Source organism: Quercus lobata, chromosome 11, assembly GCF_001633185.2.
Source record: "Quercus lobata isolate SW786 chromosome 11, ValleyOak3.0 Primary Assembly, whole genome shotgun sequence".
Lineage (NCBI taxonomy): Eukaryota > Viridiplantae > Streptophyta > Magnoliopsida > Fagales > Fagaceae > Quercus > Quercus lobata.
In genome coordinates this window covers 55,272,158-55,286,601 of record NC_044914.1, presented here as the reverse complement: position 1 = coordinate 55,286,601, position 14,444 = coordinate 55,272,158, and the positions used below count along the sequence as shown (strand labels likewise).

Here is a 14,444-nt window from a genome sequence, read left to right as displayed (position 1 = left end):
TAAATGAGGTTATTTTTCTCAGAAACTAGACATCCGGGGCTTCAATTTGAGCACAAGAATGAGACAATTCCGATTAGAATTGAGGCAGATATGATTTTTCAAAGTTGGCTCTATAGGCTGTGACAGCAGCTACGGGAAAACCGAATTTTGGCTTTCTCCTCACTCCCACCAATCTTTCCATTTAATGCACCAGATTTCCCCAAAGGCTAAAATGAGGTCTAGGTTCATGATTCCTTGTCAACTCTCATTAAATGGCCTTCCATTCATATTTCCTCCACCACTACTATATAAACCCCCCTCTCCTTCATTCCAAGACAAAAAAAATCCCTCTCTCTTCTCTTCTCTTGAGTTCTAGTGAAGTTGAGTAGTCTTGTCATATCTTGGTCTTCCTGAGACTCAAGGTATTGAGTGAGACTCACTCTCCCTCTCCTAGCTCTTCTTTTCCTCCATCCTTAGGACCTCCATCAAGAATCTCCTCCTCCATTATATGGATCTTGCATGAAGGTATAATCTCATTCCCTAACTGTTTGTTTATATTTCCATGATGAGAATTTAAGATTAAAACATGATAATTCCCTTGAATATGTTTGAATGTTCTTATATGTTCTTCACATGTTCTTAGTTATTCATCACATGTTCATGCATATCACTAGATTTAATCTTAAATCCACATCAAAAATATGAAAAACATGTTTGTTTAGTAATTCTTTCAAATCCTTGAATCTAGGTTTATCACTATCCACACACATTCACTAGAGTTTATTTTTCAATCCAAATGCCATGCTTAATAAATTGAATTAGGGTTTATCACATGCACACACATTAAATTCAACATACAAATTGATTGACATATTGGATGATATGATATGAATGTTGGCCACCATAGTCTAGAAGACCGGTTTCACCGGGCAAGGTGGGTGCCTAACACCTTCCCATCTTGTAACATAGCCTCCGAGCTTAGATCAAGGGTTAGTAGATTAAATACTTATCCATGTAATTTTTGATTTTTAGATTGTAACTAGGAAACAAAGCCATGTACTTTATCTTAGATTGTATCTAGGACCAAAGCCATGTAATTTTCCTATGATCAATGTAAATTCAATTTCAAATTAATAAAATGAGGAATTTTCATTCATGGTTTTCTTATTTTTCCAATAATTAAATAAGTGGCGACTCCATTGTAAAACCCTTAATCTAAAGGGAAAAATATAACTAGTCGAACCTCCATTTTGAGAGGCGATAACACGACTCCACCCATTCACGTGGGTTTGGCCCAACATCCTATAAAAACGGGCCGGGGGCGCGGTCTCTCACAGTGGCGACTCCGCTGGGGACATTGAGGGCTAAGCTTCAATTAGGTTATGGTGGCCAACCATGTCATTGTTTGTTTATTGCTTTTTGTATATAATAGGTCTAATATGTCATTATATTGCATTTCATGCATCATTTGCTTGAATGAAATTTATTTTATTTGTGTGCAAGCCCGGAAGCCCGGTAGTATTAGCCGTGGATTGTGGTCTTCTTGAGACTCACATACCCAGCGGTGAACCTACCACCCACCGCGACAAGGATCATCATGGTTATGCCATGGTGGTTCATAGGGACAAACTGTACCGTTCGGACCAACGCGGCGCTCCTGGCGTCACAAGTTGGGAGGTACGACGTCCTAGCTTGTGGGGACCTTTAACCTACCTTCCACCCATGTTGTAATGACCCATAGAACCTACCTTTAGGTCGTTCCATGTTAATTGCATTGCATTATGCATGTGCTTGGTCGTTGTTTGAACCATGATGAGTCCAAGTCCAACGCTTGAGCCCATCATAATTGTTTGAACCTTGTATGCTATGAATGAACTCAAGCCCAAAGGCTATGATTGAACTCTACTTGGTATAGAAACCCAAAATTGTTTCTTGAATTATTCTAAGCCCGATACTTGAGCCCATCAAATGTGTATTCGCATGGTCAACATCAAGGGCCAAAAGTTCACAAGATACATGCCTTCCAAGTGAAGGTCAAGCCATTTCAAGCAAATACCAAATGATCATATGGTTCAAGCCTTTCAAGTGCAAGCCCAAGCCATTTCATCATAATCAAGGTTCAAGCACACCAAGCCTCAAGCATCCTAAATGGACCAAGAAGAAGCAAGTGGCCCAACTTTGCCTTACTCCACATTTGGTTTGCAATATCATGGTTAAGCTTAAAGTTTGTTTCTATTTTTTTTAAATTCAAAAATTTCATGTAGCATCTAATGAGCTTTGTTTGTGTATATATATTTAAAACAAAAAAACAAAAAACAAAAAAATTCAAAAAAAAAAAATCAAGATTTCCAAATCTTTCCCAAAAAAAAAGAAGAGAATTTTTTCAAATGAAAAATGTCTTTGGACTAGGGGCATTGAGCCCTTAAGTCATTAAAAAAAAAAAAATTCTTTGAACTAGGACCATTGAACTTCCTAGTGACTTTTTCAAAAAGGCCCATTTTTTTCTTTCAATTTCAAGATTCTTAAAAGTCTCCTTTTCAAAATGGTACATGAGAATCCCTTGGACAAAACATTTCCTAAATCTTCATGTTTAAAGGCTTGAGCAATCAACTTGTACCAAGGAATGATTAATTTCATTCGATCCATGTAAAAACTTTTGCTACTTGACTTAGAATATAAGAAGAAATGGTCTTAAAAGGCAATCAAAAAGAACCCATCCATTGGAAAATCCCAAGAATCTATGCACTTGATCCAATTTTCAAAAGTCTTTTGTTTCACATCATTAGAGCATTCATACTTTTTCTTTTAAGATGAATTTATTAAAAGAGCTAGAGTCACTGTGCCTACAAGCAAGCATTACTAGGGATAGGAGGCCGTCTTTGGTAAAACAAGATTATACCTTAATACCTAGAATGATCATTATCCATTGCTAGCCCATTTGAGCCTTTAAACACTTAGCCTTTTTTTGCATGAACCCACTAAAATCTAAACCTAGGGTGGGAAAATTCAAAGTAGGCATGCTTAAATCTCATGTTGAGGAGGAGTCGACCTTGTATCTTTGAAGCTAATTGATAAAGCTCTCCTAGAAGACATGAAAGACAAGTGGAGAATTCATTAAGCTAAAGATAAGAGATCATCAAAGTAAAAAGAGTTTTCACTCAATCAAGGAAAGAGAAATGAAATTCCATCAATGTGAAGAGAAAACAAAAAGGTGTGCATCAAATTTGAAGAGTCTAAAATTCATCATACCAAGAGGAATACAAGATTCATCTAAAAGAGATTTCATCAAAAAAGGAAAAGATTCATCAAGCATAGAAAGGTGCAAGTGCATTGAGGCAAGAAAGAAGTCTAGAGAGTGCATCAAAATGACCAAAAATCATTAAACTGAGAAATACAAGGAGGGCAAAAGGTCCCCAAAAGTTCATTCAATCAAGAGATGAAAGACCAAAAAAAAAAAAAAAAAAAAAGAAAGAAAAAGAAAAGAAGCCCGCTAGGCTGAAAACCCAAAAGGGCGGTCTAGGCAAAAGTTAGGGCCAAAAAAAAAAAAAGAGCCCGCTAGGCCGAAAACCCAAAAGGGTGGTCTAGGCAAAAGTTAGGGCCAAAAAAACAAAAAAACAAAAAAACAAAAAAACAAATTTGGAAAATCCTACCAAGTTGGAAACTTGAAGAAGCAACCTAAAAAGAGAACAATTTTACAAGATGAAAGTCTAGAGGTATGATTCAAGATGAATGAGCGAAAAAACGATTGTTGGTACAAGTGACCAATGAAAACTAGTGAGAAGATAACAAAGAAGAAATGAGAAAACTCCTCTAATACTTGATTTTTGAGTAATGCATACTTAGGGGAAACATCATAGAGAATTTTGAGCCTTTTATATCTTTCATTTCATAACCCAAACTTGGCCTACATTACAACCCATGAGTAAAGACCTCCTTGAAGTCTTGCTAGTTGTAGGCGCATCTTAAACTCTAATAATATTTTCTCTTGAATTAAAAAGGAAAAATGCTTAAAATTGTCAAACCCCACAGGATGACATGTCCGAGAAAAAAATTCTCAAATCCTCAAAATGACCCCAAAAAAAAAAAAAATTCCAAACCTGGAACACTCTCCTTGTTTGCACCCAACGATGTGATTCATTTCATTTCTTGATTGCCTTTGGAGACTTAATCTGACGATGTTCAAAAGGATGAAGCAAATTTGATTACATGAGTTTAATGATCTTGATCCTTCCTAATCAAAGAGATTTGTTTGACTCTTAAACACTTTGATTTGCCAAAATGGTTGTTCAAAGGATCACCTCTTGTTCTCAAAAAAAAAAAAAAAAAGGGGAAATTTGTTTTTTTCAAAAGAAGTGAAATCTCACTTGAACTACGTCTTGACCTGATCCTCTATGACAGAGGTACGTAGGCAGCCTTGCAAAGGCCCGGTCCCATTCACCCAAACAACCTTGGAGAACAAAGTCAAAATAATGTGACAAAATTGTTTGGGTGTATGTTAGGCTAAACTCGTTTGTTTTGCATTAAGCATGTTTTTTTTTTTAAGCATGTTTAAACTTAGAGCATTGACCTATTTATATTGTGTGCAAAATTTCATGATAATTGGTTTCTAACAAGCTAGAGAAAGAAAGCCTTTTTGTAGGAACCAAGGATGGCGGACTATGATTTTCTTTCATGTTCCCTAATGGTCACAACATCAAATGAATTCAACTTCAATCTAAGCATGGAATATGCCCCAAACTAGGGGCATTGGGTAAGTATTTCCAATTCATTTCAATGAATAAATCCATTGCTAATTGAAATTATCTTTTTGCAGGAATTAAGCAAGGACTTATTTAGCAATCCGCATCAACTTCCAGCCAAAATTATTCTCATTCAAAGGAAAGGTTTTTCAAAAAAAAAAAAAAAATTCATCATGAATAAATCTTCATCGCTTTTACTCCATCTTCATCTTCATCTTTTTCACTTTTTTAAAATGAACAAATCTTAATGAACAAATCTTCATATTTCAAAAAAAAAAAAAAAAAATCTTCATTAAATTCTTCTTCAAGAACAGAAAGCTATCATCCTCTTCCATATTCTCCAGTGGTGCAACATCAAGTCAATTGTCCACCTTTAGCATTCATCGAAGCATGGAATATGTCCTAAACTAAGGGCATTCGCCAGGTATGCCAAAGTCTTTTCAATGAATAACTCCGTTACTAATTGAAAACGTTTATTTTGCAGGTACTAGTTTAAAAGGCCACACACATCGGCATGAGCCAAGATCCAAAAATCCTAGGTCTCTGAAAACATGAGCCAGGATCCAAAAACCTTGGTCCTCTGAAAACATGAGCTAAGATCCAAAAATCCTAGGCCTTTGAAAACATGAGCCAGGATCCAGAACCTTTGGTCCTCTGAAAACATGAGCCAAAGCCCAAAAACCCTTGGTCCTCTGAAAACATGAGCCAAGATCCAAAAATCCTAGGTTCATGAGCCAAGATCCAAAAATCCTAGGTCTCTGAGAACATGAGCCAGGATCCGGAACCTTTGGTCCTCTGAAAGCATGAGCCAAAGCCCAAAAAACCCTTGGTCCTCTGAAAACATGAGCCAAGATCCAAAAATCCTAGGCCTCTGAAAACATGAGCCAGGATCCAGAACCTTTGTTCCTCTGAAAACATGAGCCAAAGCCCAAAAACCCTTGGTCCTCTGAAAACATGAGCCAAGATCCAAAAATCCTAGGTCTCTGAAAACATGAACCAGGATCTGGAACCTTTGGTCCTCTGAAAACATGAGCCAAAGCCCCAAAAAACCCTTGGTCCTCTGAAAACATGAGCCAAGATCCAAAAATCCTAGGCCTCTGAAAACATGAGCCAGGATCCAGACCTTTGGGTCCTCTGAAAACATGAGCCAAAAGCCCAAAAAACCCTTGGTCCCCTCTTGAAACATGAGCCAAGATCAAAATCCTTAGGTTTCTCTGAAAACATGAACCAGATCGGAACCTCTTGTCCTCTGAAAACTGAGCCCAAAGCCCAAAAAAAAACCCTTTGGTCCTAAAACATGAGCCCAAGATCCAAAAATCCTAGGTTTCTGAAAACATGAGCCAAGTTCCGGAACCTTTGGTCCTCTGAAAGCAAGAGCCAAAGACCAAAAAACCCTTGGTCCTCTAAAAAACATGAGCCAAGATCCAAAACTCAAAGGTCTCTGAAAACATGAGCCAGGATCCAGAACCTTTGGTCCTCTGAAAGCATGAGCCAAAGCCCAAAAAACCCTTGGTCCTTTGAAAACATGAGCCAAGATCCAAAAATCCTAGGTCTCTGAAAACATGAACCAGGATCCAGAACCTTTGGTCCTCTGAAAGCATGAGCCAAAGCCCAAAAAACCCTTGGTCCTCTGAAAACATGAGCCAAGATCCAAAAATCCTAGGCCTCTGAAAACATGAGCCAGGATCCAGAACCTTTGGTCCTCTGAAAACATGAGCCAAAGCCCAAAAAACCCTTGGTCCTCTGAAAACATGAGCCAAGATCCAAAAATCCTAGGTCTCTGGAAAACATGAGCCAGGATCCAGAACCTTTGGTCCTCTGAAAGCATGAGCCAAAGCCCAAGAAACCCTTGGTCCTCTGAAAACATGAGCCAAGATCCAAAAATCCTAGGCCTTTGAAAACATGAGCCAGGATCCAGAACCTTTGGTCCTCTGAAAACATGAGCCAAAGCCTAAAAACCCTTGGTCCTCTGAAAACATGAGTCAAAGCCCAAAAACCCTTGGTCCTCTGAAAACATGAGCCAAGATCCAAAAATCCTAGGCCTCTGAAAACATGAGTCAGGATCCAGAACCTTTGGTCCTTTGAAAGCATGAGCCAAAGCCCAAATCCGTCATCCTCCAGGTAAGCATATCTTGTACTCATACCAAAAAAAAAAAAAAAAAATTCTGCATGCATGAACTACGTTTAGACCTGATCCTCCCACTAAGAGGTACGTAGGCAATCTCCCTCGAGATTCGGTCCACATTTTGATCTAGAACATGACCGTCTGCATTTTTATTTACATGCATCATACATTCACCACGGTTAAATACTGATTGCAAAGTTAGGTGTCTCTTTCATACATTGGCATTCGCTTTTCAAGCTCTTGCAATGAGGGGCATTCTGTTGACACCCTATTTTGCAACCCGTATTTAACCTCACATGAAGGGTAAAAATGTAATTTCACATTGGAAATATGCATCTTGATTCGGGTCATTAGATCTTTAATCTCATTTCACCAAAATAATCTTGATGTTGTAACGATCAAATCGACTGGTCATGAGCCCTAATCGGACCATTAGATTGAAAGTTATCATCAAATCAAGTTTTAATGGTTGAGATACACTATCACAAATTGAGTCCGACTATATGGGATTATGAACAATTGATTTCAATTGGTTATAATTATAATCAATTTGAGATCGATGATGTGTCATAATTGGGTTGGTTAGGACTACATTTTATGGTAAAGTTGCACACACCTAATTAACTAGATAGTTAAACATTAATTATTCAATGAGTAATTTGTTCAATTATCTTTTAATTAGAGTAAATTTAGAGCCAATTAAGTCTGAAATGGGAGTGATTGGAGCCATTTAATGTTAATTGGGAGCTAATTTGGGGACCTATTAATATTAATTGTGCTGAAACCATTTTCTAACAAATGACCTCTGCTTACCATTTCATTGATATCTCTCAGAATATTTTGAATCTGTAAATGAGGTTATTTTTCTCAGAAACTAGACATCCGGGGCTTCAATTTGAGCACAAGAATGAGACAATTCCGATTAGAATTGAGGCAGATATGATTTTTCAAAGTTGGCTCTATAGGCTGTGACAGCAGCTACGGGAAAACCGAATTTTGGCTTTCTCCTCACTTCCACCAATCTTTCCATTTAATGCACCAGATTTCCCCAAAGGCTAAAATGAGGTCTAGGTTCATGATTCCTTGTCAACTCTCATTAAATGGCCTTCCATTCATATTTCCTCCACCACTACTATATAAACCCCCCTCTCCTTCATTCCAAGACAAAAAAAATCCCTCTCTCTTCTCTTCTCTTGAGTTCTAGTGAAGTTGAGTAGTCTTGTCATATCTTGGTCTTCCTGAGACTCAAGGTATTGAGTGAGACTCACTCTCCCTCTCCTAGCTCTTCTTTTCCTCCATCCTTAGGACCTCCATCAAGAATCTCCTCCTCCATTATATGGATCTTGCATGAAGGTATAATCTCATTCCCTAACTGTTTGTTTATATTTCCATGATGAGAATTTAAGATTAAAACATGATAATTCCCTTGAATATGTTTGAATGTTCTTATATGTTCTTCACATGTTCTTAGTTATTCATCACATGTTCATGCATATCACTAGATTTAATCTTAAATCCACATCAAAAATATGAAAAACATGTTTGTTTAGTAATTCTTTCAAATCCTTGAATCTAGGTTTATCACTATCCACACACATTCACTAGAGTTTATTTTTCAATCCAAATGCCATGCTTAATAAATTGAATTAGGGTTTATCACATGCACACACATTAAATTCAACATACAAATTGATTGACATATTGGATGATATGATATGAATGTTGGCCACCATAGTCTAGAAGACCGGTTTCACCGGGCAAGGTGGGTGCCTAACACCTTCCCATCTTGTAACATAGCCTCCGAGCTTAGATCAAGGGTTAGTAGATTAAATACTTATCCATGTAATTTTTGATTTTTAGATTGTAACTAGGAAACAAAGCCATGTACTTTATCTTAGATTGTATCTAGGACCAAAGCCATGTAATTTTCCTATGATCAATGTAAATTCAATTTCAAATTAATAAAATGAGGAATTTTCATTCATGGTTTTCTTATTTTTCCAATAATTAAATAAGTGGCGACTCCATTGTAAAACCCTTAATCTAAAGGGAAAAATATAACTAGTCGAACCTCCATTTTGAGAGGCGATAACACGACTCCACCCATTCACGTGGGTTTGGCCCAACATCCTATAAAAACGGGCCGGGGGCGCGGTCTCTCACAGGTTTACATTAAGCTTGTGAACTATGAATTCAGGATCCACCCCGAGCACCTTATTTGGGCTCCAAGAAAACACATCTACATTCTGCATAAGAAATAACAACATCTCCACCCTATCCTTATCCCCTATACTTGCCCCTACTTGAAAATACCTATCAACATCTGGCAATATTCTTACTCTGACTAATTCCTCGGCACAACTAGCCCCCATTCCCTCTTGAGGCTCTTGTAATTACTATAAAGGAACCTCCTCGGATGTTTCCTTTTGCTTGGCCTGTTTGTGCTTCCAATCAACCGCAACCACTAAACACTGTCTGGCCACTTGTTAGCTGCCCCTCACTACAACGATGCCCTGCTCGGTACGGAACTTAACCTTCACGTGTAGGGTGGATGGGACTGCCCCTATTGCATGGATCCCTAGCCTTCTCAGGATTGCTGTATAAGGAGAAAATGAGGCGACCACAGAAAATGCTACTACTACTTCCTCTTCTTCCATATTCACGGGAAAGGAAATTTGCCCCTTAGGAATCACTACCTGACCATCAAACTTGACCAGGGGTGTATTATATTTCGAGAGGTCTTCGTTCTTTAATCCGAGCCCTTTGAACAGGTCCGGATACATCACATCGGCCCCACTCCCTTGGTCTACCATCACCCTCTTCACTATGAAACCATTTATTTTGGTCGTCACCACCAACGCATCATCGTGCAACTGAATTATTCCTTCCAGGTCATCATCATTGAAAGCAATAGGCTCTCGTGTGAACTTCATCTTCTTCTCGGACGGTTGCTTGCTCTATCAGTCTTCTACTGGCACTACAGCCAACACACCTCTCCTTCTAGTCACAGCAGTGCCCCTCAGGGTAGCGTAGATGACCTCGATCACTCCTAATGGGGGTGGGACTGGATTCCCCCTCTACTGTGCACTTTGTTCGACACCTCGGTTCCCTAAATCCACCACAAATTCCTTCAAATACCCTGCTTTCACTAACTGCCAAAGATGATCTTTCAATACCCGGCACTGCTCAGTGGTGTGCCCCTTATCTCTATGGTAAGTACAGTACAAGTTCTGGTTCCTTCTGGATGGGTCACCCCCTATCTTGTTTAGCCACCGGAAGTATGGCTTATTCTTAATTCGATCTACGATCTTGTGCACCAGCTCCTTGAACCTTATGTTTACTTCCCCCATTTGCGCTTTTGGTTCTTGAATCCTTAAATCCCTTCGGGGCCTTGACTAAAAGCCGCCCTGCAGAGGACAACTCATCATCGGCGCTTTTCCTTTGCTCTGCAGCCAGTCATCCTCTAAGTATTTGTACTCCACAATGCACCTCATAAGTTGCCTTATATCCTCAGGAGGCTTCCTCGTCAATGACTCATGCAATTCAGAGTCTTCAGGCAACCCCATTCTAAAGGTGCTCATCGTAATTTTCTCATTATCCCCACCAATCTCATTGTAGAGTTCCCGATATTGACTGGTGTAGCTGCGAAGGGTTTCCCCTACTCTCATCTTCATGGATAGTAATGTGTCTACTGGTTGCGGGACCCGGCTACAAGTTACAAACCGGACACCGAACTCTTGAATCAACTCGGCGAAACTGTGAATGGAACCCTTTTGTAATCCATTAAACCATCTCAAAGCAGTAGGCCCGAGACTTGAAGGAAATACCTTACACATCAGCGCGTCATTGTGAGTGTGCAAGGACATTATCTGGATATAGTGGCTGACGTGCTTTACTAGGTTTGTCTTCCCATCATAAGAGTTGAATGGTGGGTGCGTAAATCTGCTCGGCATTAGGGCCTGTTCAATGTCATCTAAAAATGGTGACTGAGCAGCTATGCATAAGGCCAGGCTCATAGCGTCCATGGCGGCATTCTTGGGCCTTCGCTCTTCCTGGGATACCGAGTCTTGATCTGCGTACCCCCTTGAACGTGAACGTGAATGTTCCCAGTGTCGATAGGGATCAGACTAATGTGTCCTAGCTCTGCAACGACCTCCCCCACTAACAAATCCTTCTTCTCGGTCGTCTTGGTCTCCTCTCCGGCGCCTACCTCTTGCTTCCAACTCCAAATCTCTCACCAGCCTGTGCAACCGCTCAAGTTCCTCATCTCGCTCGTCAAATTCTTTGTGCCTTGAAGCTTCCAACATTGTCTGGTGTGTTTGATACGACCCTTCTCCGAGGCCGGATCATTCTTCCTCTTGCTCATAATCCCTATCTTCACGCCCTTTATGCCTCCACTCTCGCTAGGTAGATCCCCAAGAAGACCTCCTAGAGGCACTTTTAGCATAACTCCCGGAACGTCTTTCAGACATTTCCTGGGCATGAGTCTCGGCCAAACCACAGCTTTGTAAAAGATTCCCACAGACTGTGCCAATTGTGCCCGCCAAAAATGAGGCTGATGGGCTAGTCCTCACTTGGGCTCACAATCTATTTGTGATATGGGTTTTGGATTTCCTAACTTGGGTAGTTCTTAGTTCAAAGACCCAACAAAACATGCTACTCCTACAGATTCCTTCCCTTTCTCTCTTGTTGCTCTCCTTGTGCTTTCTGCTCTATGTTCTCTCCAAAATCATTCATCCCTCGATTCGCCATTCTTGCCTCTTAATTATAGCTCAAGATTAGTGGAGGGGTTATGATTACTCAAGATTATTAGTGGGCAAGGGGGTCCAATTCCATTACCTTTAAGTGGGTGTTTAGTTGGGAGTGGGAGTAGTGGCTTTGGAACTAGTTCCCACCCTAAGAGGGACGTTTGGCAGCGATATTCCCCAAGGCAATACCGAGTAGCCGAGGTATAGCATCCCTGAGTAATAATGTTCCCGACCAAGATGCGTTAGCTGGGCAGGTCTCTGGTAATGAACCGTGAGATGTACAGAGTAAAATTGCATGCCTAATGGGGTTTGAATTGAGCGTAGAGGTATGAGGCCTGGGCCCATGGCTTCAGCAGGCCTAGGGCCCAGCTTTGGACAAAGGGATTGGGTCCATGGGCCACACTGTAAGGCTGAAGTTCAAGGCCTAAATAGGCCTGGGGATCCCATGTTGTATAGATATCATGTCAGCGGTATTAAAATCCAATAAGTGTGAGACATGTTAGCAAAAAATAACTAATCCATTAACAATTAAAAGACATGTGTTAGTAGATAGTTATTTTTGCATACATGTCTCTCATTTATTGGATTTTGATATGGATGACATGGTAAAATTTAATATAAATTTTTTTTTTCATTTCGTAGGACCTATTTACTAAAGACGTTATACATCTACTCACAAAAAAAATCTACTAAAAATGATAAGAAATGTTGTCATCTTCCAACAATAAACAACTAAGGTTTGATAAAACATTGTCATAATATTTAAAATTTTGCAATAAATGATAACATATGCTACAATTGAAACTCTTTATCAAATTAAATACCTACGACTATTTGCAATGAATATTTTGTTATTCATACTTCCTTCTTTATCATTTTATTTTATGAACTAACTACGATACTTAACTTAATTTTTAATGAACACCTTTTTAAGAAAGAAAACAAATAAAAAAAATAACAGAATAACAAAAAACATATACCATTGAAGTTTCTATTAGATAAAATTATAAATTTAGAAGATTTAAACCACTAATAAATTAGTGTTCTCTAGGTAACAAATAGAATACCACACATTACCATTTTTACTTTCTAAGTATGACTAACACATAAAACTCATAACAATCAAAGGAAATGTCACAATATTTTCACAATACTTTTATTTTTAGCCATGGTAAGTTTCGGTTTGATATATTATTATTTATTTTATAGAAATGTTATCTCCATAATATTTTCATAACAAATTCTAGATGGCAAGTTATTATTGATTTTAAAATGGATCCACAACTAATATCACTTTTTTTATCTATCAATAGTAGCTTACTTATGACTTGTTGTGAAATTAATGTGAAAATGTTGTAGACTTAATATTTTTTTATTTGATCTATAAGAAACTAGGATCTCAACAATTGTGAAGATATAGTGATAACAACAAGTGTTACAACATTTTCACAAAACATTTATTTTCAATTGTGGTTGGTCACAATCTCATATTTTATTTCAACCTATAAGAAATTGATACCTCAATAATCATGAAAATATTGTGAAATTTTTTGTGTCAGTATAATAATATATATACCAACTCATATATATATATATATATATATATATATTAAAAAGAGCACAAACTGATGATTGGAAAAAAAAATATGAAGTGATGAACAGTACATATTGAGCAAACTAAAAAGTACTGTAGCTTTTACACATTCACACAACAAGTGTTACAACATTTTTACAAAACATTTATTTCCAGTCGTGATTGGTTATAGTTTCATATTTTATTATTTTATTTCGACCTATAAGAAGTTGATACCTCAATAATTGTGAAATTTGTTGTGTCAGTATAACAAAATATATGCCGACTCATATAAATATTAAAAAGAAAAAAAAAAGCACAAACTAATAACAAAAGGAAAAAAAAAAAAAAAAAACACTATAGCTATTGTAGCTACAATGTCAATTGAACAAACCAAAAAACACTGTAGTTGCACGAACATTTATTTTCAGTTGTGGTTGGTTACAGTCTCATATTTTATTTCGACCTATAAGAAATTGACATTTCGATAATTGTGAAAAATATTGTGAAATTTGTTGTGCCAGTATAATAATATATATGCCAACTCATGTAAATATTTTAAAAAAATAAAACACAAACCGATGACTGAAGGAAAAAAAAAAAAAGAAAAAAAAAGCCAATGAAGTGATGAACAATACATATTTAGCAAACTAAAGTGTACCATAGCTTTTACACATTCACACAACAAGTGTTACAACATTTTCACAAAATATTTATTTCCAGTTGAGGTTGGTTAGAGTCTCATATTTTATTATTTTATTTTGAACTATAAGTAATTGATATCTAAATAATTGTGAAAATAGCGTTAAATTTGTTGTGTCAGTATAACAATATATATGTCAACTCATATAATTAAAAAAAAAAAAGCCAATGAAGTGATGAACAATACATATTTAGCAAACTAAAGTGTACCATAGCTTTTACACATTCACACAACAAGTGTTTCAACATTTTCACAAAATATTTATTTCCAGTTGTGGTTGGTTACAATCTCATATTTTATTATTTTATTTCGAATTATAAGTAATTGATATCTCAATAATTGTGAAAATAGTGTTAAATTTGTTGTATCAGTATAACAATATATATGTCAGCTCATATAAATTTTTTTTTTAAACACAAACCAATGATTGGAAAAAAAAAAAAAAAAAAAAAAAAAAACTCTATAGCTATTGTAGTTACAGTGTCAATTGAACAAACTAAAAAACATTGTACCTACTGTAGCTATGTACATTCGCACTTTTTATATAGTGAAATTTGTTATGTTAGTATAATAATAT

At 37.4% G+C, this 14,444-nt stretch overlaps 2 protein-coding genes across 2 annotated transcripts; both read right to left on the bottom strand.

Annotated features, from left to right (window-relative positions):
• Positions 1–9,329: 9,329 nt before the first annotated feature.
• On the bottom strand, positions 9,330–9,776 carry LOC115967190. Its single transcript, XM_031086250.1, has one exon. It carries the CDS (start codon positions 9,774–9,776, stop codon positions 9,330–9,332), a length of 447 nt encoding a protein of 148 aa, XP_030942110.1.
• Positions 9,777–10,238: 462 nt separating this feature from the next.
• Positions 10,239–10,868, bottom strand: LOC115967189. The gene has a single exon (XM_031086249.1). It carries the CDS (start codon positions 10,866–10,868, stop codon positions 10,239–10,241), a length of 630 nt encoding a protein of 209 aa, XP_030942109.1.
• Between the last annotated feature and the right edge of the window lie 3,576 nt (positions 10,869–14,444).